Below are 23,905 nucleotides of genomic sequence, written 5' to 3' on the forward strand. Positions count from 1 at the left end.
TCATCTCCAGCCATGCCCCCTGCTCACTCCCTCCTGCCACTCTGGCTTCTTTCCCGTTCCTAGAACACTCCAAGCGAGCCCCTGCATCAGGATCTTTGCCCCCATGGCTCTGTCTGCCTAGAATTCCTCCTCTAGATATCCCTCACTGCTCGAACTTCACCTTGTGGAGCTTTCCGACCACCAGTGCCCTCTGCTCTCCGCCTCTTCCTCACTCTGTTTCTCCAGAGCCTGTGCCAGCATCTGTCCTGTGTGCACCACTCCCCCAGAACTTAAGCATCACACAGCAGGGACTTGGTTCTGTTGTTCAGTTCATTGACATTACGCCCAGCACCCAAAGCAGTACTCGGCATATAGTAGGCACCCAGTAAATATTTGATGAGTGTTTCACAGAAAAGTCCAGGAGGATATATATACTAGTAATTTAACAGTTTAGCTATCTCTGGGTATTGTGATGATTTCATTCCTTTTACATAGCTGTATTTTATAATGTTCCTTATAATGGTGTCTTTGTGTCATACCAGTTGTATAAAAAAGGTTTTATGTATTTGTGATTTTTTTCTCCCTCCCAGATAGGAGCGTGCTGCTATGTGGAATGTTCAGCTTTAACCCAGAAGGGATTGAAGACTGTTTTTGATGAGGCTATCATAGCCATTTTAACTCCAAAGAAACACACAGTAAAAAAAAGAATAGGATCAAGATGTATAAACTGTTGTTTGATTACGTGAGAAACATCTTCAGTGGCAGAGGAAACTGTCCATTTCTCTCTAAGAAAGCATATGAAACGCTACAGCTGTCCCTAGACCTCTCATAAACACTGAAGCAGTTCAAAACTTGAAAGGAAAAAAAGCAACCCTGTCCTCAGAATTCTATCAAGTTCATTAAGAATGTTTCTTAAAGGTCCAAGAAGCAGCAAACAGCATCTGAAGTCACAATCTATTATAAATACTTTATTTCAGTTAGAAGGTACAATCTCTCAGGGGTTTCATAGTTTAAAAAGCTACAATCACATCATGTAATACATAAAAACAGTGCTGTAGATGGAACTGCCTGGCTTAGACCATATACATTTCTGCACAGTCTTTATGGGATCTGCACAAAAAACAAACAAAAACCCCAACTTCTTCCTTTGTTCCAATTAATTGGTCTTGTATGTAAGTTGCTTTCTATTCCAGTATATCCAGAGTGGTGAGATAACAAGGCCAGCCACGTAGCCAAAGGTCGCCCCCAGCGTGCAGGAGATGGGCCATACCTGAGGAGACCATGTATGAGATCAAAAGAGAACAAATGTTATATTATTACTTGAGCACAAGTTAAGTGTAACCTAAATATTTCTATATTAAAGCTTAGTGTGCTTTCTTAAAGAATGCCAAAAGTGTAATAAGGTCATAACCGCATTTATCATGAACACTAAAAATGGACACGTTTTAGTTAATGTGCATTCAACTGTAACAAGGCTTCTGGCAACTGTAGATTTAGTTTGATGCTCCCCAAACTGCATGAGAGACATGCTAAAATTACAAATTAAAATTTCGGGTCAGACTTTGTCATAATCTTGGACTCAATTTAGCTCTCTGAGGTTGGTCATTTTGTTTCTGAATTTCCACATTGGCCTGTATTGTATATCAAATGAAATGAGAAATGCATATGATGATCAGACCACAAGCAACTCTGAATTGTGGTAAAGAGAAAAGACCTAGAATTCAAGCATGTCATATGGAATTTATAACAAAGCAATTGCTTCTATCATAAAACTGATGCCACCTTTCAGATACAGTATTGGAACCATCGCAGAAGTTACAGAGCTACCAACTTAAGTCAAACACCTAGAGTGTAAGTTCAACAAAACACTGGCTTCCAGACACTCATTGCTTTCCAGCCAAATTTGTAACATGTCACAATAGTACACAAAGCCAGAAGTAAAAATACCGTTGATTTATTCCATCCACAAGCAGTGCACGTTGCTCCCTAGGTGAAAGGCCCTGTCTTAAAGAAGACTTTTTCATGTTATCTGTGAAGCATACTAGAGCCATTTCTAATCTTCTTCTGGGGGAACAGGCCATAGAACTGTGCTGGAGGTGAACCATCTAAATTACTAGTTCTGTTACCTAAGCTTCCTTGGTTGGTCTGCTGTGGATCTGCCTTATTCCAAATGCCATGCAACAGGCAGTAACATTAGGCAAAGTTTCTGTGTGAACAAACCAATGCAGTTCAGAGAGAAGCATAATGTAATCCATACATTCCCCCCCACCACCTTTTCTACATTTAAACTTGCAGTTGCCTAAATTATGATTTTATGTCCTTGGTGGGCTCTTGTTAATTTCCATGACTCAAGCTTATAGCTATGTCTACTGCACAGATTGGGTAATGAACACTAAACTTTTATACTTGAAAATGACAGCCTTAAATACTCATCAGTCACAAATCTAGGATGGACTGTATTGTATGTGAGCTTTGTAGAGATTTTTTAAAACACAAGCATCATCTTCCCCATCGAAGAGTGGAGAGTCTGCTGGATAACTAGTCAGGAGCTTCCTCTGAACTGGACAGTGGCTATCTTCTTTCTCCCAGAAAGTGGTGGTTCACATTAAGTACCATGGCCTTATTTATGCTCAAATGGAATCTTATGTGACGTTTTCATTTAATTTTGGTCCGCTGTTTTTTAGATAAAATTGAAAGGAACTGTGTAAATCAATTCGTATATTAGCTAAGTTGTCCAACACATGGTATAAAGGAATTAAGACAGTCAAGTATTATACATATCCAACTTGTCTTTGGGGATTTATGGGAATTTATTTTTTCTCAAATTCACATCACTGAAACTCTTCACACTTGCCTAGCCAGCAAAAGTTAAAATCTAGAATCTGTCCAATCCAAGAGAAATGGACTAGGAATCTGGAAACACAGCTCTGGTGTCACTTGTTTCATGAACGGGCCTCAGTTTCCTCATCTATAAACATGGAAGATAGATGATTTCCTGGATCACTCCCATTTATCAACTGTGATTCTCCTCTTTTTCACAGTGATCATAGTTGGACATTACCCTTTCAGCTTCACATCCTTCAGATGGTAAGAATCCTGTACATAGATTATTAGAACTCAGAGCAAAGATGATCGGATCATCTGAACCCGAGGTGCCTTAGGTGCTCTGCTGACCTTGACGGGGTTTGGAGTTTCCCATTGCTTACTGAGAGCCTTTTCATTGCTTTGGCTCTTTAGTATTTCTTTTTGCAAAATCCTTCCCACCACTTTAACTGAAAACCAAAGATTTGTTTTCTATTCATACGCAGATTGTAGAAAATTGCCTTATTTTCAGAAACGCATCTTCATTAAAGGCTAAGGTCTCAACAGAAATTCAGACTAGTCACTGGAACAACTAGTTCAAAGTAGTGAAATATCTGGGTAATAAAATACTCCAAAAATATCTTACATGAATTTTGCTAGTGAGTACAAATAAACTGCTTCAAATAAGGCCATGTATGAGTGAACTTATAGTTAATATTTTTATATATATATATATATATAAAGTCAGTTCTGAAGTTCTTAAAAGTAATTGTAGAGGCTCCCTGAAATCTTATTTAACACTTTGCCGACTTATACCTTTATTCTATCTCTAATGGTACATTTTCGGTTAGCCCGTTTTGAATTTCCATATTTCCAGTAAGTAGAGCCTGAGTTACGGTTTTATTGTGAATTATCTTACTTAATTGTAGACATTGCTTCCATTTGATTTTTAATTATTAATTTTTAAGTTCCAAGTTAAATACTGGTTTGTTGGTTGTTGCTTTTTAAGTGTTGTTATTTTAACAGTGTCCCATCTTAACACATGGGATTAAAAATAAAATACCATGCGTAGTTTACTGTCTATGTAAAGCACTGCACTTCTTACCTTAGCGGTTTTTGTTTGACGCCCTGTGTAAACATTTGGGATGTACTCTTTCCTCTGTTTCTCTTGCCGTGAGTCTACGCAACATCTGCCAAGTGTTAAGCATCTGCACTTTGTTGTAAAGCACGCTGTCCCGGAGTAGGGAGGGTGGTAATCCCCCGGGAATGCCAGCAGAATTCCAGTTTGGGTTACTAAATTCTACCTTCATCACTTTGTAATTTCGGTGTGGCTCTTTGTTTCTGAACACGTACATATGTTCACATACACAACTCTCTAAACGGCTGCTGTACTTCACCTCCAGTGGAATGCCAAAAGTGAAATAAATATTGGTTAAAAAGTTTCGTCTAATGAGGGGTTAAGTCTTCTTGGAACACTTGCTATTATTAAACGCCTCAAGAAACCCATGCTGTCAGCAAATTAAAATGTTGGGCTGGTTTTGAACATTGTTTCCTGGTGACGGACCAGGCTTTCCAAAGTGGTCGTTCACTGTAACGCAGTCACATTTTAAAGAGAATTTCCCTACACAAGGGTGACTTCACTGATTGTTGCCGGGCTAGACAGGGAATGAGGAAGGGAGTAGCTGAAAGGAGTCGGGGGAGGCTGCCCACTAATGATTTCCCTTCAAGCAATTTCTTACCAACCTTACAATTGTTTTTTAAAAATTAAGCCTATACTAGGGCAACAGAATTCAGATTGACTTGTCAAGCAATCCTTGCTTAACCATGTATTTTCATAGATCCTGAAGTTTATAATTTAAAACTGTTTACTTGTCTCATATACAGAGATGTTTCTATGTAACATTCTTCATGTCTAAAAGGATTTAAAAAAAAACATGGTATTATCTATTGAACAGACGATTCAACTGCATTGCTACAAATATTTCTCCAAATTATAGTGATCTGTGATGGCTATAAATAATTATCTTGTTTTGTTTAAGGAAAATAGAAAACTCAGACATTCATGTAGAGGAAGTTCTTCACCAGTCTTTGCCACCAAAACGACGGTCATCTTTTTACCCAATTTTTATGAATGAAAACTGTTTTAAAATCACAAAATAGAAGAACTCCCCCCCACCACTGAGTAACAAAAGATAATAAAACTGAAAGTGGGTAAAACTATTAAAGTTATTGTTAAAAAGGAAAACATTTAAAAAAGTGATCAGCTACGTCATGTGAACAAAGTGTCTTGCTTAGTGTACTATTATCCTTTCTCTGTGTCAGATGACTCCTTACATTTTCACCACTTAAAAAAGGTCCGTGTTCTCTAAAAATAACCAGCATTAACAAAGGCCTAATATTATAGGTTCTGGGTACATGGTATCTGGAAATAAATTATTTCTCTGTAATAAAACAATTTCATCCTAATAAGCTAAAAAAGCTTCTTAATAATGGAGTTATAACTTTGTATTTTCTCTGATAAACATATGATTGCTTCTGGTTGAAAGGTGAAATGCCTTTAAAATTACACAAGCTTATTTCCACCCAAAAACCACACCGTTCTCTTCTGATAGAACTCTGCTTACATTTTAGGAATGGAAAATGTACTAACATGAGTATATCTGTGTAGTGTTTGGTATTTTTAAAGCACGTTCTGAGTAGTACAGAATAAGAATTAAGAACACTGGTTTTTGAGACTGGATGAGTCTCAGCTCTGCCATTTGTTAAGTATGTGACTCTGGGCAAGTCACCTAACCTTTGGGTGCCTTGGTTTCTCATCTGCAAAGTGAGGGTCGTCATAAAGCTCACTGCCTCCGGGGGTTGCTGCGATGACTACACGGACGACGCACTGTGGGCGATGCACAGCCATCCCTGTAACAGGGTCTGACACACAGTGCAGGCGACCGATACTCGTGAGCTACACTTGATGGTAATCTTAGTTCATATTCCTAATAGGCCTATACACGGTGGAGCAAAAGTCGGTTTACAGGTGTTCTATGGGAAAATAATGCAGTAATTAATAAACTGTTATGTACTCACAACTGTAATCCTACTTTTTCCCCCACCCTGTATAAGTTGTTCCAATATAGAAAACTGTCATTCCCCAAATTTCTACAGCTCAGATTTCTAAAGCTGCTCCTATTTTAAAAAAAAAAAACCAAACCTGCCTAAATTTTAAGTACTTTAAAAATGATTTTTAAAAACTACATCTGACAGAATTCATGTTTCCTTGTCAAACATGATCCATACATATTACAAATATAAAGTACATATAATTTTAGATTCACAGACCTCCTAAGCCCAACTATGGGCTCCTGGTTAAGAATCCCATCACTCCAACAAGTATTTTATTTTAATTAACCATTCTAGTTGGTCCAGGGAATATTTTCAATGACGGCATCTGTTTGTTAATCTGTGATTCAAGAGTAAACTGTTTAAATACACTTCACTTAATTATAAGATGCACACTATTTCGTGGGTGCCCTTGGCATATATTAAGTGCAAACAGAGTTTTAACCTTGTCATGTCATTACAACGACAGCCACGCACTTTTGAGACTATGTAACAGCCAGTTTGGCCTGCCACTATGGCAGTATATAAGCTGCTGCAGATTTCCTTACTAAAATGATGGTCAGGTATTTATTAGATAACTATAATTAGATAATTATGATTTTTGTTGAAATTGGTGAAAATAACAAAGTTTTAAAATGATTATACAAAAACATTAGACTACTTTTAAAAATACTTCCTATTTTACTTAGGGACTTTGCTTTTCTGGGAAGGAACATGGGACAGTGGAACATGGGACGGGCCAGGTCAGCCCCTTCCTGGCCACGTGACCCTGACCAGGTCACTGAACGTCACAGCCCTAGTTTCCCAATGTGCAGAACAGGAATAAGCACCTCTGGTACTTACAACATGAGAATATTGAATTAAATCATGAAAGCTGTACAGTCCCATGCATCAGTATCATTTTGTACATTACATGTTCTAATGTGAAAAAAATTAAACTTACATGATCACTAACATAAGTATTTCTTTGGTAACTGACACAGCTAGGTAGTAATTAGAACCAGCAGTTTAGAACAAATAAAACTGTTCATGAGTAATGTTATACCCTGCTGTAGGAACTATTCCCTTGCCCTTGCAATATAATAATTTTTAATACATACTATTCTTCACATGAAATATCTAGTGAGTATAAAGTTTATAAGAATACACACCACATTGTGTTAACCATATGCAGCTCCCCTAAGAAACAGAAGGGGGACTCCTGCTCCCAGCTGTTGTTTTTCATGATTTTAAGAAGCGTAAGTACAGAAATGGGTTCTAAACCAACCCCCAGTGGACATTTGTGTCATTCTTGAAGAGTCTCATGAATGGCTCCAAAACTATTGAGCCTCCACTATAAACCAACCAGTTCAGGTACAAACAAAGATTATTTAATTTGGGATATATTTTAATAAATTCATAAAATATGTGTTGCAATATAATTACAATTTTTGGAGATGTATATGCAATCACGGGTACCACAGGGGAACCGACCTCTCTGTAGATCAGAACACCTTGAACAGGTGAGCAACTCAGCAACCATTAGGATTACTGGCTCTTTCAGATAAAAAAGGAAGATAAAACCCAGGCAGCCATTTCTAAATTTCTCACAGCTACTTTTTAATTTGATTTTTATTGTACTCATCACAAATTTGCATTTGCATGACAGAATTCATCTTTCAAAGCCTGCTGACACTTCTACTGGTTTTAAATGACCATTTATATTTTTGTCTGAATTTGGCTGTAAGTGGTATTTTTCCAGATGTCCTTAAAGCAAATGCTACTGTCTGATGTGGGAGTACACGTACAGATGACCTGCTCATCTGGACTCATTTCTCTAGTTGCAAATCCGCACCTGTCCGTGTAGACTCCACCACTCTCCTGTGCCTAACGGCACACAAATCTGGGAAGAGCTGTCTGGTGAGATGTGTTGTCTCCAGTCCGGAACTTTTCGTCAAAGTGACGCAAAAATGGTTCTTGCTATGATCATGCCAATGAGTTAATGTGGCCAGCACCATTCTCTCTCACACTGAAGTTCTAGCGACCACTATCAGCATGACAACTTCACAACAAACCCACCTTTTAACTCCATTCTGTCAGGCAAGTATTACAGTTATTTTTTCTCCCATACTTGCAACATGTCCTACTCATATAAATTAGCATTTTATTTTGGTCTATCTAAAACACTGAATAATACCTTTGGTAAGGAAATAGCACGTAACCTAAGAACAGCTACTCTTCAATAATTAAATCCATAATCTTAGTTTTATCCCTCACTCTAGCATTATTTGTAGTGATTCATTTAGTTATAATCCTTATGATCCCTAGTTTCAATTTTTGAAAGAATTATCTATGACATCTGTGACTTTAGAAAATAGATGTTTCCCAAATATTAAATTTTTAACCTAATAAAACCAGAGAAAACAAAAAGGACTTTTATATGTAACGATGCTTTAAAGGTAACTTAAAATTGTTTTAAAGACAATCAATTTTGCTTAAGAAATAAGTATGCTCAAAAGAGATTTGATTATCTTGCTTAATTCCATTTTGTAGGTAGTAGCATTAAAGTCCAAAGTTTAAAGGCATCTAGGTGGCCGGATATTTGACAATTTTTACTTCCTTCTTTATAATTATTAATATTGCTTAAACTTTCTAAATAAATGTACACTCTTTATAATCAGAAAAAACTATTCATATTTGGAAAAGAAAGAATATTTTTAAATAACACAATTCCATTTGGGGGAAATTATCTTAAGAAAATAACTGGAAAAATCGGTGAAGGTACAGATTTTGATGATAGCACTGTTTATAATAACACAATAACGGCAATAACTTGAATAATCAATCATGAATTTGTTCAATAAATTTTGGAATAACTATAATGGCACACTACTAAGCCATTAAAAATTAAGACAATGATACATGCATTACTAGCTCAGTGAACTTTAAAATATTACACATCTTTCTCATACCAGTTTCCTCACCTGTAAAACAGGAACAGAAAGAACACTTACCCCACAGTGCTCTACTAAGCTCACGAGCTATAGCCTATTGAGATAGGAAATGGAAACCCTGATGTTGATGAGCTTCCATTAGATCGTGTACCTCTTTTAAAAAGCTACTTTGCTACATGCTTTTAAAAATTTTCAAGCTCAACATTCAATTTGGCCATCAATCACATTAACAAAAACATGACTTGAAGACCACAAAAGCAATGAGTATCAAAGTTGAAAACAGGGAATTCTTGCAGCCTCTAGCCTGTTTAAAAAAAACAAAACAAAACAAAACTATACATATCCACAAACTAAGCTTGTTTATTCACCTATATATGAAGAAGAAAAGTGCTGGAATGTAGAACCAGGCTGACCCTGTGGCACTGGGGCCTGCTACAAGGAGAAATCGCCTAGATTACGGGGACAGAGGGAACTGGCATCCCTACTGCACTGAAAAACAAAACAGTTTACATGTATACGCGTGTCAGCTGCATCAGTTTTATTATTGTACAAACATTAATTTTGCTGCTTTAAGTAGCTGAAACCAACCTGCCATGGTCTTTCCCAATCGAGTGGAATAGGAAAGGCTCCAAGCCATGTTCCTACAAAACTAGAAATTGTAGTGATCTGGAGACTGTTCTCCCAAATGGATGTAACTCTGTAAAACACAAATACATAAATCAGTGGTGGTATGTATCTTAGCTGCTGCAGAATCAAACAAAGAGAAGCATAAATTAACATGATGCATACATATTCTGTTCATTCTGTTCAAAATAGGCACCTCAAACTGACATGTATTTACCATGAACTATAAACAGTTAGTTGGCAAGAAGATGTGCTTTTCCATTGGAAAGCTAATGTGCACATAGTAAAAGTCAGAGAATGTGGAACAGCACTTGCAGTGAAATCGAAGTCTTCCTCCTGCCCTTGTCATCACTGCTAGTTCCTTTCCCCAGAAGCAACTGCTATTACCAACTTATTACATACATCTATCCTTCCAGAAATATTTTACACATGCACAAATACATTTATTTACAATGATATGTGCATACTTGCACATATGCACACATCTATGTGCACATCCTTCAAAACAAAACTGAAAGCATCATGTTATAAACCCAGTTTTGCTGCTGTTTTCCCTAACAGTTATAACAGTGTTCCACTGTATGGAGGGGGCTTCATTATTCAACTAGTCCTTCTTATGGCACATTTTGTTTAAACAAATCAATTTTATTTGGTGGAAGATTAGAGAACAACAAAATATTTCAAAGGATTCAGTGATTTTGGCTACCTTTTTTTTTATTCTATCTATTTATAGAGGGGAAGGAAGGGAGAGAAACATCCATGTGTGGTTGCCTCTCATATGTTCCCAACTGGGGACCTGGCCTGCAACCCAGGCATGTGCTCTGACTGGGAATTGAACCAGTGACCATTTGGTTCGCAGGCTGGCACTCAATCCACTGAGCCACACCAACCAGAACTGCCTACCAATTGTATTAGCACATTGTTTGCGGGTAGTTTTTATCCCACGCTTTACTACCAGTCAACATAAAACATATAAATACGTTTCCCGCATACAGTGTGTTAAGTGTAAAGGTGAAAAGACAAAAAACTCTGCCATTCTCTTAGTAGGTCTTGATTTCAGCTTGCTGTGTAGAATATCAGTCTGGTTACAGTAGGGAAAACCCCACCACAATGCAATAAGTGGGCTCCAGATATTCAATTGTTTAAAATGCAGGGTTATTATGAAGTTTATGAAAAAGCAGTTTCTTTCAGTTAGTGGTATAAGGGAAAAACATTTGTTTTGTTAGATTATTTCTTTCATTAGAAATAAGCTGGTTATTACACCAAAATGTACACTGAATTAAAGAAGTCCCAATTGACAAGTCGGTTTATAAACCAATCTATCACCTGTCCATCTTATTACCCCTCCTTCATCTAAACAAGATAAGAGCTTTAGTTTGTTTCTATTGAAAATTGGGGCTGGAAGAAGGTTGGAGTCAATTGTCATAAATGCAAAGTTGTGTTACTATTGTTCTTTATGTAACACCTATAGATGCAAGTCAATTTTTTCAACTAGCATTCAACAGAATAGAGATCTGTTCCAAACTGAGGAAAAACTGGTGACTTAAACATAAAAAGAGAATTGTACTGTTCAGGCAATTTAAGATTTTCTTGGGTAACTTCTGACTATAGGTGGCTGACAAATGTTGACTAGCTATTGCTTAACATGTAACTCCTGTCTGTGCTGCAACACATAAAGTGATATGCCTAGAGACGCACAGTCTGGTGGAGACTGAGAACAGAGTTTACTTTCTCCATTTCCTACGAGTATAAGAGGAGGAAGTTCGGCTGGATTTGGAAGGATGGGTAGCATTTGGTCTTGAGGAACTGGAGAAAGAGTTGCATTGCAGGTAAAAAAAAAAAATAAGTAAAATTGATTGAGGCCAAGTGGAAGAATGGGAAATAAGACTGGAAAAGGTTAGAGTTAGGATTTTTTTTTTGAATAACAGCTTTACCAAATATAGGAAACAATTGCCCCCAGAAAATCCTTTTCTAGCCCTACAATTCACTCATTTCAAGTACACAATTAAATGGGGTTTTTTTTACAGATTTGTGTAACCATCACCCCAAAATGAAACTCTACTCATTACAAATAACTCCCCACTCCCTCTTTTCCCTAACCCTAGGCAACCATTCATCTGCTTTCTGTCTCCACAGATTTGCCTGTTTGGAACATTTCATCTGAATGGAATCATGTAATATGTGGTCTTTTGTGGCTTTCTTTCATTCAACATAATATTTTTCTTGGAGCTATAACAAGAAATAGAATTGCTGGGTCATACGGTATCTGTTTAACCTTCTGAGGAAGTACCAAAGTGCTTTCCAAAGCAGCTGAGCCATTTTATATTCCCACCAGTAGTAGTATATGAGGGTTCCAATTTTCCCACATCCTTGCTAACACTTGCTATTATCGATTATAACCATCTCAGTGGGTATGAAGTGTTCTCTCATTGTGGCAGATTTCAGGTAAGGATTTTTAAAAAGCCTAAAAGTCAAACTAAAGGAGTCACTGAAGGTTTTAAATCAAAGTAGCAGTATGATCAGAGCCACGTTTCAAGAGGATGTATGTGCATGTGTTATCTAACGTCTAAGTTCCAGGTTCCTTGGGGTAAGAGGCAAGATCCATGTCTTCACATTTTTCATTGTTAACAGCACGCTTGTGGCCGTTGTGGGATTAAGATTAAAAAGTGCAAACATTCAAGAGGCTGTCCTCTATTTTGTTTGAGGCATCCAAGCGTGCTTATGATCTTACATATAGTAAGTACATAAAAAGTGAAACCAAGACCAAGTTCAATAGAAAAACTTTACAGTCAGTCTTTTTAAAATTATAGTTTCATATTTATCAAACTAATAAATACCTTTAAAGTAAAAAATCACAATTAGACTATTAAGAAAAATCCCTCCCTGCAGTAGTCTTTCAACTCGTCACTTTCTTCTATGTAACTCAAATTTAAAAGAATATGCATTATGGACGGATTTTTAAAGATTTAGTTACTTTCTGCTTTCTACCCTGGAAGAAGAAGATTTAGCACTCTTTACCCACGAGCCTGCCATCCCCACATCACATTTCTGACTCACGACCCCTCTTTCACTGGAACATCGCCTCCTCTCAGTCGGGTCCCTAGCACTGCATGCAGAGGTTATGATTATGGAAATATTCATCACACAGTGTTTCTTACAGTAAATATAATTTTTAATTTCCCTTAGATGTTAAGAACTGCCTCTTTTCCCACTCCATTTGCTTATGTACCTGTCACTAAATCATCCTTAAATATTCCACAGAAACCAAGCATTATTTCTAAATGCTTGCTGGTGCTCTTTTGCTCTTTCTTTTGTGGAGACACCTTACCTTCTCCCAGTCACTGTCCACACTGACTCCACTGAAATTCATTACGTCAAATATTCATTGAAATAAAAAGGGCATTCTGAATGCCGCCTGTGTGTCAAACACTGTATCAAGTGCCTGGGGCAGTTCACAGTAAACACTGCAAACTATAGACAGCAAACACAGAAAACACTGTGAACTAGACAAACCATCATCACAGCAGTGCTTGTGGAGATGGGGTTGGTCTCTTCATCTAAAAAAGAGACACCACACTACTCCTCCTAGTGGCGAAGAGATATTTTACTAAATTATTATATAAACTTCCCCCTTAGCCACTGAATTAGTATTAAAACCAATCCATTTTTTACCATTAAGTTTTTATGCCCACATTAAGGCTAAACTACCTATTTCTTATATGTACACATTTTTCATTATTCATATCTTTTCATTCATAATGTCTACAGTGGTTTTTCCGATATAACATCCACTTCAATGCAAAGATGACAGAAAGAAGCCTGTTGACTTTGTCTACACAAATAGGTCTTTACCTTGGTGAGATAACCAAAGATTCAAGAACCTATTCAGAAATTCAGTTTTTTTTTTTCATTTCATCAAAAATGATCACATTCTCACTTAAACATCTAACCTAACAGCATAAAAGAAGTAATAAATCAATAAGAAACTTCAATGAGAAATAGAGGTTTAAGGTAGTCAGATTATTTTCCTTTAAAAGAAAGTCTGCAAATGAAAAAAACCCCCACAATAATTATAATACAAACGCAACGAACTGAATTAAAGTAGTACAAATTGACTATATTCACTAATAAACATACCAAAAAGTTGGCAGAACTTTTAAAGAAACCAAATGACTTTTCTACATTCAATTTTCTTTAAAATAGTATGTTTTAAAAAATCTAGAATAACTTTACATTTACTTTAAGGGAAAGTCTTGTTAAAAGCATCATTTAATTATATACTAAATAAATCTCAATAGTATCCCAAAGTCCTTTACTCTTGGGATATAATTCCAACACAGTCCTCACAATTAAAGCTTTTGTGTTTCTTGTCTTCAACTTATTACCATCTACTCAACTTAAACATGCAAATAATTACACTAAAAATTAGGATGTAATACTTATTTCACTTCAAAGTAGTACAACATTTATATTGACTCAATACTAAGTGAGATATCAACCTAACTCAAAATTGGCCTGTTTATACTGAGTATCTGAATTATCATATTTCAATAATATCAGGAGGGCTAGCTTTATACAAACAAAACAAAAACTCTATCATGTTTTATACACTAAAACACAGGATAAATGATAAAAATATTGTAACCTCTAAAATCTTCAATCAGTACTTTAAGATATTTTAAATACTTTTAATTAATTAGAACTACAGCATAAGAACCTCAAATCAGAACTTTAATTTCTGTTGTAAATAATTATTGGGTAGGAAAATACACATTCATGTTTTATATAACGTCTTTAAATAATAGAATCCTTTGAATTTAAAGTTGTGACTCAATATAAATAATGCTAACTGTATATGGGGACAATTTTAAAATAACACAAAAGTAATTGTTTTTTGTGGGTAGTTCATATTCTTACTGCAGAACCACCAGATCTTTGAATTTTAAAACTATTTTTGCCTCACAGTGAACATTTATGAAGGCCAACTCTAACGTTAAATAAGTTAATCCACTGAATTAATAATTACTCCTTATGTTATTCAGAACTCGACATGCTTTTTATCCTAAGTGTGATCAGAGTGTCAGGGAGAAAGGGAGCAATCACTGATGTATGGTGGAGATGTGAAGACTTGAGTTCCCCTCTCGTAAAAGTGTTTGAGTTAATTTTTCATGCAATGAACTGAAAAAACGGTTCCTCCTTTTCAACTAGCGCTCCGTGAGTGCCTGTGCCCGGCCCTCCTTGGTCGGCTCCCTGCACCAGGAAGAGGCACCAGGACAGACGGACTGGAAGTATGAAACATGAAAACACTCCACGGCATGTGCTAGTCCATTGGACAAACATTCCTTGAGCACTTAGTATTTGATTTCACCCATCATTTCACACTCAGTTCTGACAATAATCCTGTAAAGTACAATCAGTGTGAGGATCTATAAAGTTAAATAGCTTATCTAACGTCATTGGCCACTAAGCAGTGAAGACAGGGTAGGAACTGGTTTTCAGACCCTCGATTAGTAGAGTCTTTTAAACATTTCTATACCATCGGATGATCTGGATTCAAGCCCCAGCTCTACCTCTTTCTGGCTGTTGGGCTTTCGCATGTCACTTAACCTGTCAGGTTTCCATATCTTTGTCTAGAAGATGGTGAAAATAGGAGTATCTTACCAAATTGCTGTGAGAATTAAATGCTATAACACATACAGATTGCAGCACAAATAATGCCCCCTTTTTATTACAAAATCATAAGCATGTAATCCTGTAACATAACAATATCACACTCAAGCACACCATATGACATTTTAGGTGGAATGTTCAAATTTAAACTATAAATTACTACACCTATACTATTACCCTACCAACCACATTCAAGCAGGCCTTACTTCTGCCAGACCCTGTATAAAAATTCTTTAAAAGTTACTGAAGTATTTTTTGCATATTACTATTTCATGCCATGCATTATGTGATGTTAAATAAAATGTTTTATAACAAACCGATTATTTTTAGCCATAGTTTTCTAGCAACTGAACTGTTCTCTGGCTGTATGTTAGAAAATTTAGGATATTTTTGTACTCTACTAAAATTTAGGTGGCATCAGAGAAATCTAACATTCTTGACACAGGTCTAACTTTTCAATAGCCAAAAAGTAAGTTTAAAGTAAGTTAAGTATTGGCAAAATCTAACTAATTTAAAATTTTCATTTTGACTACGTAGTGCATTAAAATGGTCAAATTCAAAAGATACCAAAGGGCGGTCAGTGGAGTGTCTCCTTATCTTGTACTTAGCTTCTCAGAGCCTCTCTCCAGAGCCAACCAGTGTTTCATCAGGTTTTTATGTATGCTTCCAAAGATATACAGGCATACCTATTCTGCAAATTTTTACATGAGTGGTAGCATCCTACACACATTTTTCTACCCTGCTTTTCTCCACTTACCAGCATTTCAGTAAATAAAGACTTGATTGGGTTTTTTTTTCCCACAACTGTGTAACATTCCATGGTGCAGATAAAATTTCATTTAATCCATCTCTTATTAAAGGATGTTTAGACTATTTTCAAAGTTTCAATGAATAATCTTCTATAGTCAGTATTTTGTAGGTATGCCGGTATATTTACAATAAAATCCTATCAGAACTGCTGGGTCAGAGACGGGTATTTGTAATTATAGGTATTACTGCACTGCCCTTCACAGAGTCTGAACCAACTCACATTCCCACCGGCACTACCAAAGGACACTGTCAAGACAGTGAAAAGACCACACACAGAAAGGGCAAAGATATTTGCAAATCATGTATCTGACAAGGGACTTGCATTTGGGTATACAAAGAAATCTTACAGCTTAATAAAAAGACAAATAACCCAACTGAAAAAATAAGCAAAGGATCTAAATAGACATTTTCCCAAGGAAACTATACAATGGCCAACAGGCACATGAAGAGATGCTTGACACCATTAGTCAGTAGGGAAATGCAAACAAATCACAATGAAATAACACTCCCCACCCACTAGGATGGTGATAATAAAAAGATCAGATAAACAATGCCCTGGCTGGTGTGGCTCAGTGGATTGAGTGCAGGCTGTGAACCAAAGGGTCACCAGTTCGATTCCCAGTTAGGGCACATGCCCAGGTTGCAGGCCAGGTCTCCAATGGCAGCCACATGAGAGGCAACACACATTCACGTTTCTCTCCCTTTCTTTCTCCTTCCCTTCCTCTCTCCGTAAAGATAAATAAAATCTTCAAAAAAAAAAAGTCAGATAAACAACTGCTGGTAAGGATGTAGGGGAACCGAAGCCCTCATACATTGCTATGGAATGTAACTTTGGAAAAGAGACGGGTAGTTCCTCAAATAATTAGACATGGAGTTACTATATGACCCAGCAATTCCACTCCTAGGCATCTACTCAAGAGAAATGAAAGCTTAAATCCATTTAAAAACCTGTACACAAATGTTTATAGCACCTTAGTCATAGTAGCAAAAAAGTGGAAACAACCCAGATGTCCATCAATTGATGAATGGTGGTATATAAGGTCTCTCGGGAAAAAGTCCAGCCATTGTTAACATAACAAGAATGGCTTGCGTGCCACTGATGTAACCTGGCAGCCAAGGAGAGTGACTGGAATGTGCGTGCATGAACAATGACATCTTCATTGTACCAGTCAGCAGGGACGGTAGATGCTGTTTAGTGAGCACGTGTACTGTGTGGCCTTCACATTCAAAATGACTGAGTGAATACAGCAGCTAATCTGCATCAAATTTTGTGTTAAGCTTGAACATTCCTCCATGGAAACCATTCAGATGATTCAGAAGGCTGCAGCTATGGGCAACTGGTGATTAGCAGCTTCATCACAGTGCCCCTGTTCACGTATCATATCTTGTTCCAAGTTTTTTGGCAAAACGTCAAATCACCCAGGTGACTCAGCCTCCCTACAGCCCTGATTTGGCACCTTGTAACTTCTGGCTTTTCCCAAAACTAAAATCACTTTTGAAAGAAGAGGTCTTTCAGACTGTTGATGAGATTCAGAAAAATACAATGGGGCAGCTGATGGTGACTGGGAGAACTGTGTGAGGTCCCAAGGTGCCTACTCTGAAGGGGACTTAGGTGCCACTGTCCTATGTACTTGTATGTTTCTTATATACTGTATCTTCTTCAATATATGTCTCTATTTTTCCATATTACATGGCTGGATACCTTCTGGACAGACCTCGTATATCCATACAATGGAATATTATTCAGCCATAGAAAGGATTTAGTACATGCTACAACGTGGCTCAACCTTGAAACATTGAGCTAAGTGAAAGGAAGTCAATCACAAAAGATTAACATATTATATGATTTCATTTTTATGATGTGTCCAGAACAGGCAAATCTATAGAGACAATAAACAGTTTAGTGGTTACCTAGGTCTGGGGAAGAGGGGATAATAAGGAAGTGATGGCAAAAGGGTACAGAGTTTCTTTTTAAGGTGATGAAAATGTTCTAAAATTGACTGTGATTGCTGCATATATCTGTGAATATAGTAAAAGCCATTTAATTGTATACTTTGTATTATATTTGCATTATGTCTCAATACTGTTTGAAAAGCTCATCTCCCAGTTCCCCTCCTGTGTCTGAACCACCCCCTGCACAGCTGGCCTGCCGTTCTGCCAGGCCCCCGACAACCTCCGTTGACCACTTTGTAATGACTTACAAGTGGCAACCCTTCTCACACCTGCTCCCAAAAGCAAATTTCAGGTTTTTTCCCAGGAAAAGTACATTTATTATATTTATGTATTTCTTAACTTGTTTAACAAGTATAAAACCGTCCTACCATTTGTATTAAGTCCCCAGCTTTCTTTATGCGTTTTTGATTGTCCAAGTTCACATAGTGCAGGGATTTTTAGGACTGCATGTGCCATACTATCACAAGACTAACTGTAGAATCAGATGTCTCCCCCAAATACGCTATTATCAGAAACAGAATTCAAAGCCTGATAAATCACCCATCAAACCAATAAGGTTTCAACCAGTTTTCACTGTATAAAAATTTCAAACTAAAATGCTAAAAGAAAGTAATGCCATTTGGGATACTGTCGTAACAATGTGGGAAAACGTTTTCAATAATTACACTTTCCTTTTCTAGAGACTTCATGAACTCTAGAAGATGGTTCGGAAGGGGAACAAACAATAGTCATTCCCAAAAGAAAAAGTCAATTATTTATGGAGCCTTGCTACCCATCAGGCACCCTCCGCTCTAGTTGGGCTGTTCCCTTCCAAATCACACAAAGATACCACGTTCAGTTTCTGTGGCGTCATTCCGTCCCCTAGCATGAGGTTTCATCCCCTCCCCTTCGGTCTCACCTAATCGCACACTCGAGATCCAAGCCCTTCATAGGTCATCCCACCCCCAGCTCGCTCCTCAGTGGTCTCCTGCCCCTCTGAGTTCCCATAGCACTTACTGTCTGACTGACACAATTTTAGCCTCACACCATTTGCCCATCTCGTTCTTGTCCCTTGCACGTGCAAGCTCCTCAGGGAAAGAACCAGGGCCAGCACCTCGGAGCCCACACGCACAACACGCACACAGAGTGGGAGCTGGGGGTTTTCCCTGCTAGGTGATAAACGGGACAAAATGATGGCCACCAAGCACCTTTCCAGTTTCATTAGTTACGATTTGACCATTTTTGATACAAATCATCTCAATGCCTTTCAAGAAGCTAAAATTTTAATTTAGCTATGTTGAATATATATTTGGCCGCTAAGGAAATAAAATCCTATAAAACCTGCACTTGGTTGTCATTACCACAGCAGAGGCTAAACAAGAAATGGTGGTGGTTATACTAAACATTTTTAGGTTATGGACCCCAATTCTACCTTATAAGATGTACGGAAGCCATTTCATCTGTATCAGCTTTATCACAGTGACAAAATATCCCTGAGGAGCAGTTTTTAAAGCTTTTCTTTGGTAGCAGAGACCGTTTTCCAAACAAAAGGTTTGGTGGAATTCTACCCTACAGAAGAATGCATAGCTAATCTTGCTGAGGCAGACTGAGGGACCTGTGGTTCTGTCTGCTTGGATCCCCCTCAGGTGTACCCCATTCCTCCTCTCCCCAGTCCCCAAGTGCAGTGGGCCCTGAGGGCATTTCCGAAAACCGTACAGTGCTGAGAAATGCTCATGGAACAATCAATTAGCTGCTATGAATAGAAAAATACATTAATTCTTTTAAAAACCTTCAAACATCACTAAAATGTGAAATTAAAACTTACCCATTTCTACTGAAAACTCTCAGCCATGCTTTGACATTCGGTCCCAACAAACACAAACAAGGTACAGTAGTAAAAGTAGACAAAATAACTGCAAATAAAAATGTTTCCAACACCAACCTATAGAAAGAAAACTTCATTAGTTTTTTGAAAAGCGTTGAAGGAACAAACATACACACATAAATAATCTTTGTTACTTAAATAAACTTAACATAAAAATATTTTCTTGTATTTTACTTTGAAAGGTAACATGAGTCCTACCAAAATGATGACCATAAAAAAATATCTAGCAAACATCTGGCTTCAATGATAAGAGGTCCAAAGTGTTAAATATCTTATGATCCATTCTGTCCAAGGCAAGAAACCCCATTTCTAGGTCACTAACTTTCTTTCTCAGTAGTCTCTGGAACTTTCTCTGCAACCGGTGTTTCAACTTTAGCTCATATCAAAATTGACCTTCTTCCTAAGTAGTCTCTGGAACTTTAGCTTTATCAGAGCCACTTAGAAAGCTGGATAAACTAAAGATGGGGGACCCCACCTTTAGAATTCTGACTGAGGCCTGAGAATTTGCATTTCAATAAAATGCGGATGTTGGTTTTAGGATCACTTTGAGAACCATTGCTCTAGACATTCATTCTACTCTAAAATGCATTAGATAGAAATACCTGTTTACCATTACAAAGGTCGTATCCTCCCTCTCTAGAAAAAATGACCTGTTAATGTGTATATATAAAAAACTACATATAAATATATAACTATATACATAGCTTGTGTGTGTTTATACATAACCATTCATTTCACCATGACCATTGATCATTGCTAAACTAAAGTTTCCCAAACTATAATAAATGTTATATAAAAAATATTCATGAGTTTAGTATTCACTAATTTAAAACTGGTCAGTTTTGAAAAAGTGTTGAGTTAAATTTTACCTTCAAACTATAAACATTAGCTAATTAAGTAAAGACAGAAATCTATTGACTTAAGAAAATAAACTCTTTTTTCAAGCACTTCAGAATCACATTTACTAAGAACTGATACACTAATAGTAGCTAACTTATCCATATTGCCATACTGAGTTCTCTTTGAGATTCTAAGGGTCACATATTTATTGGTGTAGTCTAGCTTCTCATCTGTACCTCCCATCCCTACCCCAACCTGCGACTCGTACTAGAAGGCTAGATAATAGGAGCCTTTGATGAATTAAGTTATTCCTGTTTCTAAAAGAACAGCACTGTAAGGAAAGGCAATGCCAGTACCCTTCCATGATCTAACAATCAAACACACCAGTCTTTCTCTAACCATCAACAGAATTAGCCCTTTGTTTAATAAATGAGTGTTTTAAAATACTGTGGCCTTAAGCTTGGAATTTCAGACTTACTCTATTAATGGTGCTCCATACAGAACAAAAATCACATGAAAGAGGAAACAAGACATAAGAAAGTAGATACAGCATTTCAAAAATCTGGTTACCTGAAAAAGAAATGAATAAAGACTCAAGAGAATGCCTAAAGGACATTAAATGTTTCCATTTTAGGTATGAACATAACATTCTCATGTGTGAACAGTTAAATGTTCTCTGGATTTGGAGATTCTGAATTCGGATCAGTCTTGTGCAGTCAGGTAAACAGCCCTGTAAAAAGTCTAAAGGCAAGTATCCCCCCCACACACTTCATTCTACCCACCCAACTAGCACTTCTGGTCCTGTGGTATGCATTGAGCTATGCTGTTAATCAGTATTTATGAATTATTTACCAATAACAGACTGCTAGAATTCAAGAAAACATAAGCAGTCCTTATTATGTGATGATACATGAGATATTTGCTATATTATTTACTGAAGACACCCTAATTACACAATTAGTGCATGGCAAGGATCAATCAAGTGTGGGCAGGCTTCCAACAAGTGATAGGCTACTAATTTGAAAAAAAAAATCAGGTTAACTTTAGTCACTGGAAATAATCCAATTTAGTTCTTGACTAATGCTTTATTTTTTCATTAAAAGAAACACTCCCTCTATCCAAAAATCAGTTATCAAGAAATAAGCCTTACCTTGTGTGATGAACTTCTTTTAGTGGATGTATTTGGTTTCACCACTAAATATAATACTAGATTGACAGCAGTTACAAAAACCGAACAGATGCACAACCAAGTCAAGTGTGTTTCCAATACTGAGAAGTTGTCCAAGAAGAATGATGGGATGAAGATGCTTAGGATAATTGAGAATATGCACAAAAGATGGGTATACAGTAGTCTCTTGATATCAGTATTTTTCATGGTGTATTCTTGAGTAGCTATCTAATGAAAAATGAATTAAGAAAAGCATATGCAATAATGGCTTTTTCCATTGTTCTAAATGTTCCAACACTTAAAGATAAGTTAGGACCCAAAGTCAATTTTTTATGTTGGTTTCAGAATATAGGAAGATGCACAATGTAAATGCACATATGGACTACTATGGTAAACAGCTCTCAGAAACTAAAAAGGACAAATTTCTTAATTCTAATTCCTTAAACATCTGTGAGTGGTTTCTGCAAAATGGTCATGTGCTAGGACCAAGTAAGTGATTCCTTTTCCTTTTTCTTTTTCTTTGCCAAAATCTGAGGTGAAAACAAACTACAGGGATTAATGATTTGCCCCTGTTGGAAATATACCTATGCATTCTAGAAACCCCATGAATTCAGTTTGGCTAAATTGTTGTTTTTTACCAGTGTGGATCCTGGTAACTAACATCACAGTAGTTCACATCTTCCCAGCAAATGCCAAGTGATACCACCAGTGGCCAGTGTAATCAAGAGCACAACGTTATGCTAAATGAAGGGATTCTAGTGTTGCAGAAATACCAAAATGACAATGTTTGTTACAGGTGCTAGATTACAATAAAAAGTAAAGCATAAATGCTTTATGCTTTTATGGAGGGAAGAATTTATCTATAAAACACACACATCTTTATAAATTACCTAGCTGAGAGCTTATACGTAGCACTAATGTTAAGATCTTACTAACTTTAAGTAGTAGTCCATATGCAACTGTGGTTATTCCAGAACATATAAATGTATATAAAATATATATATATATTATATATATTTTTATGTGTAATATATATATTATATATGTAATATATATATAATATATATATTTTACACACACATACAGAGGGGGCGCCCAGTAACACAAAGGGTCAAACCCATGCCTTATCCTAACAACTCTCATTTAATTCGCACTATAAGTTTCAAAAGCAAATTTTAAGGAAACAGGCTAAAATAGGTTAGGGAACACGTCCAAGGTTCCAAGCTTCCACGTGCTAGGGGTCAAGAAGAGTATGAAGGGCAAGAAGGGAGAAATGAAAAGTTTCTAGTCTCAGCTTAGGGGCGGGGAAGCAGATCTGCAACACACTCTCTTCCCATTTTTTTGACCCCCCCCCCCTTCGCATTTTTTTTCTGGACCTCTCTCAGAACGCCAACTGACATGAGCATCCTGGGATGTAATACAGTGAGCAGTACCCAAACTCAAATGCTTACTGAGTCAATGAATGAACGAAAGAATGAAGGAACGAATGAATGTACAAGGGAACAAAGGAGAGTGGGTTAAGTGTTTAACCCTCTTGAGATACCTGCCCTGTGTTAGGCCCCCGACGAGCAATCTTAAGAGGACACCCTTCAGGCGTCCGCTAGATGGGATGCGACCCTGGCGTTTGCGGTCCGACCTGGAAGGGGCCCGCAGACATTGAGGTGAAAGAAGGCCCTTTTAAGCGGCTCCCGGAGACTTCTCGGGAATCATTGGGCCGTTGTCTGCAGCCCCACCCTAAACTGGGTCACTCCGGGAATCTGCCCAAGCCTCAGCCGGCCTGAGGGTGGGCAGCGGGGGATGAGCTGAGAGGCATACGCAACAAGCACAGGCGTGGAGACTAGGAAAAAGGGAGAGACAGACACAGAAAGCCCGACGGACGGCCCACCAGGGCACCCCCTGGGTCACGCCGCAAGAATGGCGCGGGCGGTCAGGGAGCACAGAGGCTCGCAGTCATCTGGGAAGTCGGCGCGGTTTGCTTGCATCCCCACGAGGCCCGCGTGCCGGAACGTCCGGCTGGGCTTACCTAACACTCCCGCCCGCAGAAGGCAAGGGGGGGCGACTACCTCCCACCACCAGGTGCAACTCGCCCCCCCAGCCTTCGCGCATGCGCAGGCTTGTGGGCGGAGACCCAAGGCCGCACAGCCAATCGCA

The 23,905-nt window shown here is 37.7% G+C and overlaps 2 protein-coding genes across 4 annotated transcripts in view; one reads left to right on the forward strand and one right to left on the reverse strand.

The window, feature by feature from the left end:
- RHOQ (ras homolog family member Q) overlaps window positions 1–4,215 on the forward strand; it is a 41,992-nt gene extending 37,777 nt beyond the window's left edge. Inside the window, exon 5 of the mRNA XM_028515148.2 lies at window positions 570–4,215. Within this exon, the coding sequence (XP_028370949.1) occupies window positions 570–725 (156 nt within the window). The 3' untranslated portion in view covers window positions 726–4,215. The remainder of the gene's footprint in view (window positions 1–569) is intronic.
- Window positions 933–23,875, reverse strand: PIGF (phosphatidylinositol glycan anchor biosynthesis class F). Of its 3 annotated transcripts, XM_036027922.1 has the most exons (7): window positions 23,778–23,868; window positions 23,391–23,556; window positions 21,737–21,982; window positions 21,065–21,156; window positions 19,687–19,803; window positions 9,414–9,522; window positions 933–1,249 (listed from the first exon to the last, which is right to left on the reverse strand). In XM_036027922.1, exons 2-7 carry the CDS (start codon window positions 23,409–23,411, stop codon window positions 1,136–1,138), a joined length of 699 nt encoding a protein of 232 aa, XP_035883815.1. In that variant the 5' UTR covers window positions 23,412–23,556; window positions 23,778–23,868; the 3' UTR covers window positions 933–1,135. The 3 variants fall into 3 exon arrangements, with proteins under 3 accessions (XP_035883815.1, XP_028370948.1, XP_035883816.1); XM_028515147.2 differs by lacking the exon at window positions 23,391–23,556 and having other exon boundaries at window positions 23,778–23,875; XM_036027923.1 differs by lacking the exon at window positions 23,391–23,556 and having other exon boundaries at window positions 21,737–21,978; window positions 23,778–23,867.
- Window positions 23,876–23,905: the final 30 nt, after the last annotated feature.

This window comes from Phyllostomus discolor, chromosome 6 (genome assembly GCF_004126475.2).
Source record: "Phyllostomus discolor isolate MPI-MPIP mPhyDis1 chromosome 6, mPhyDis1.pri.v3, whole genome shotgun sequence".
In the NCBI taxonomy this organism is placed as follows: domain Eukaryota; kingdom Metazoa; phylum Chordata; class Mammalia; order Chiroptera; family Phyllostomidae; genus Phyllostomus; species Phyllostomus discolor.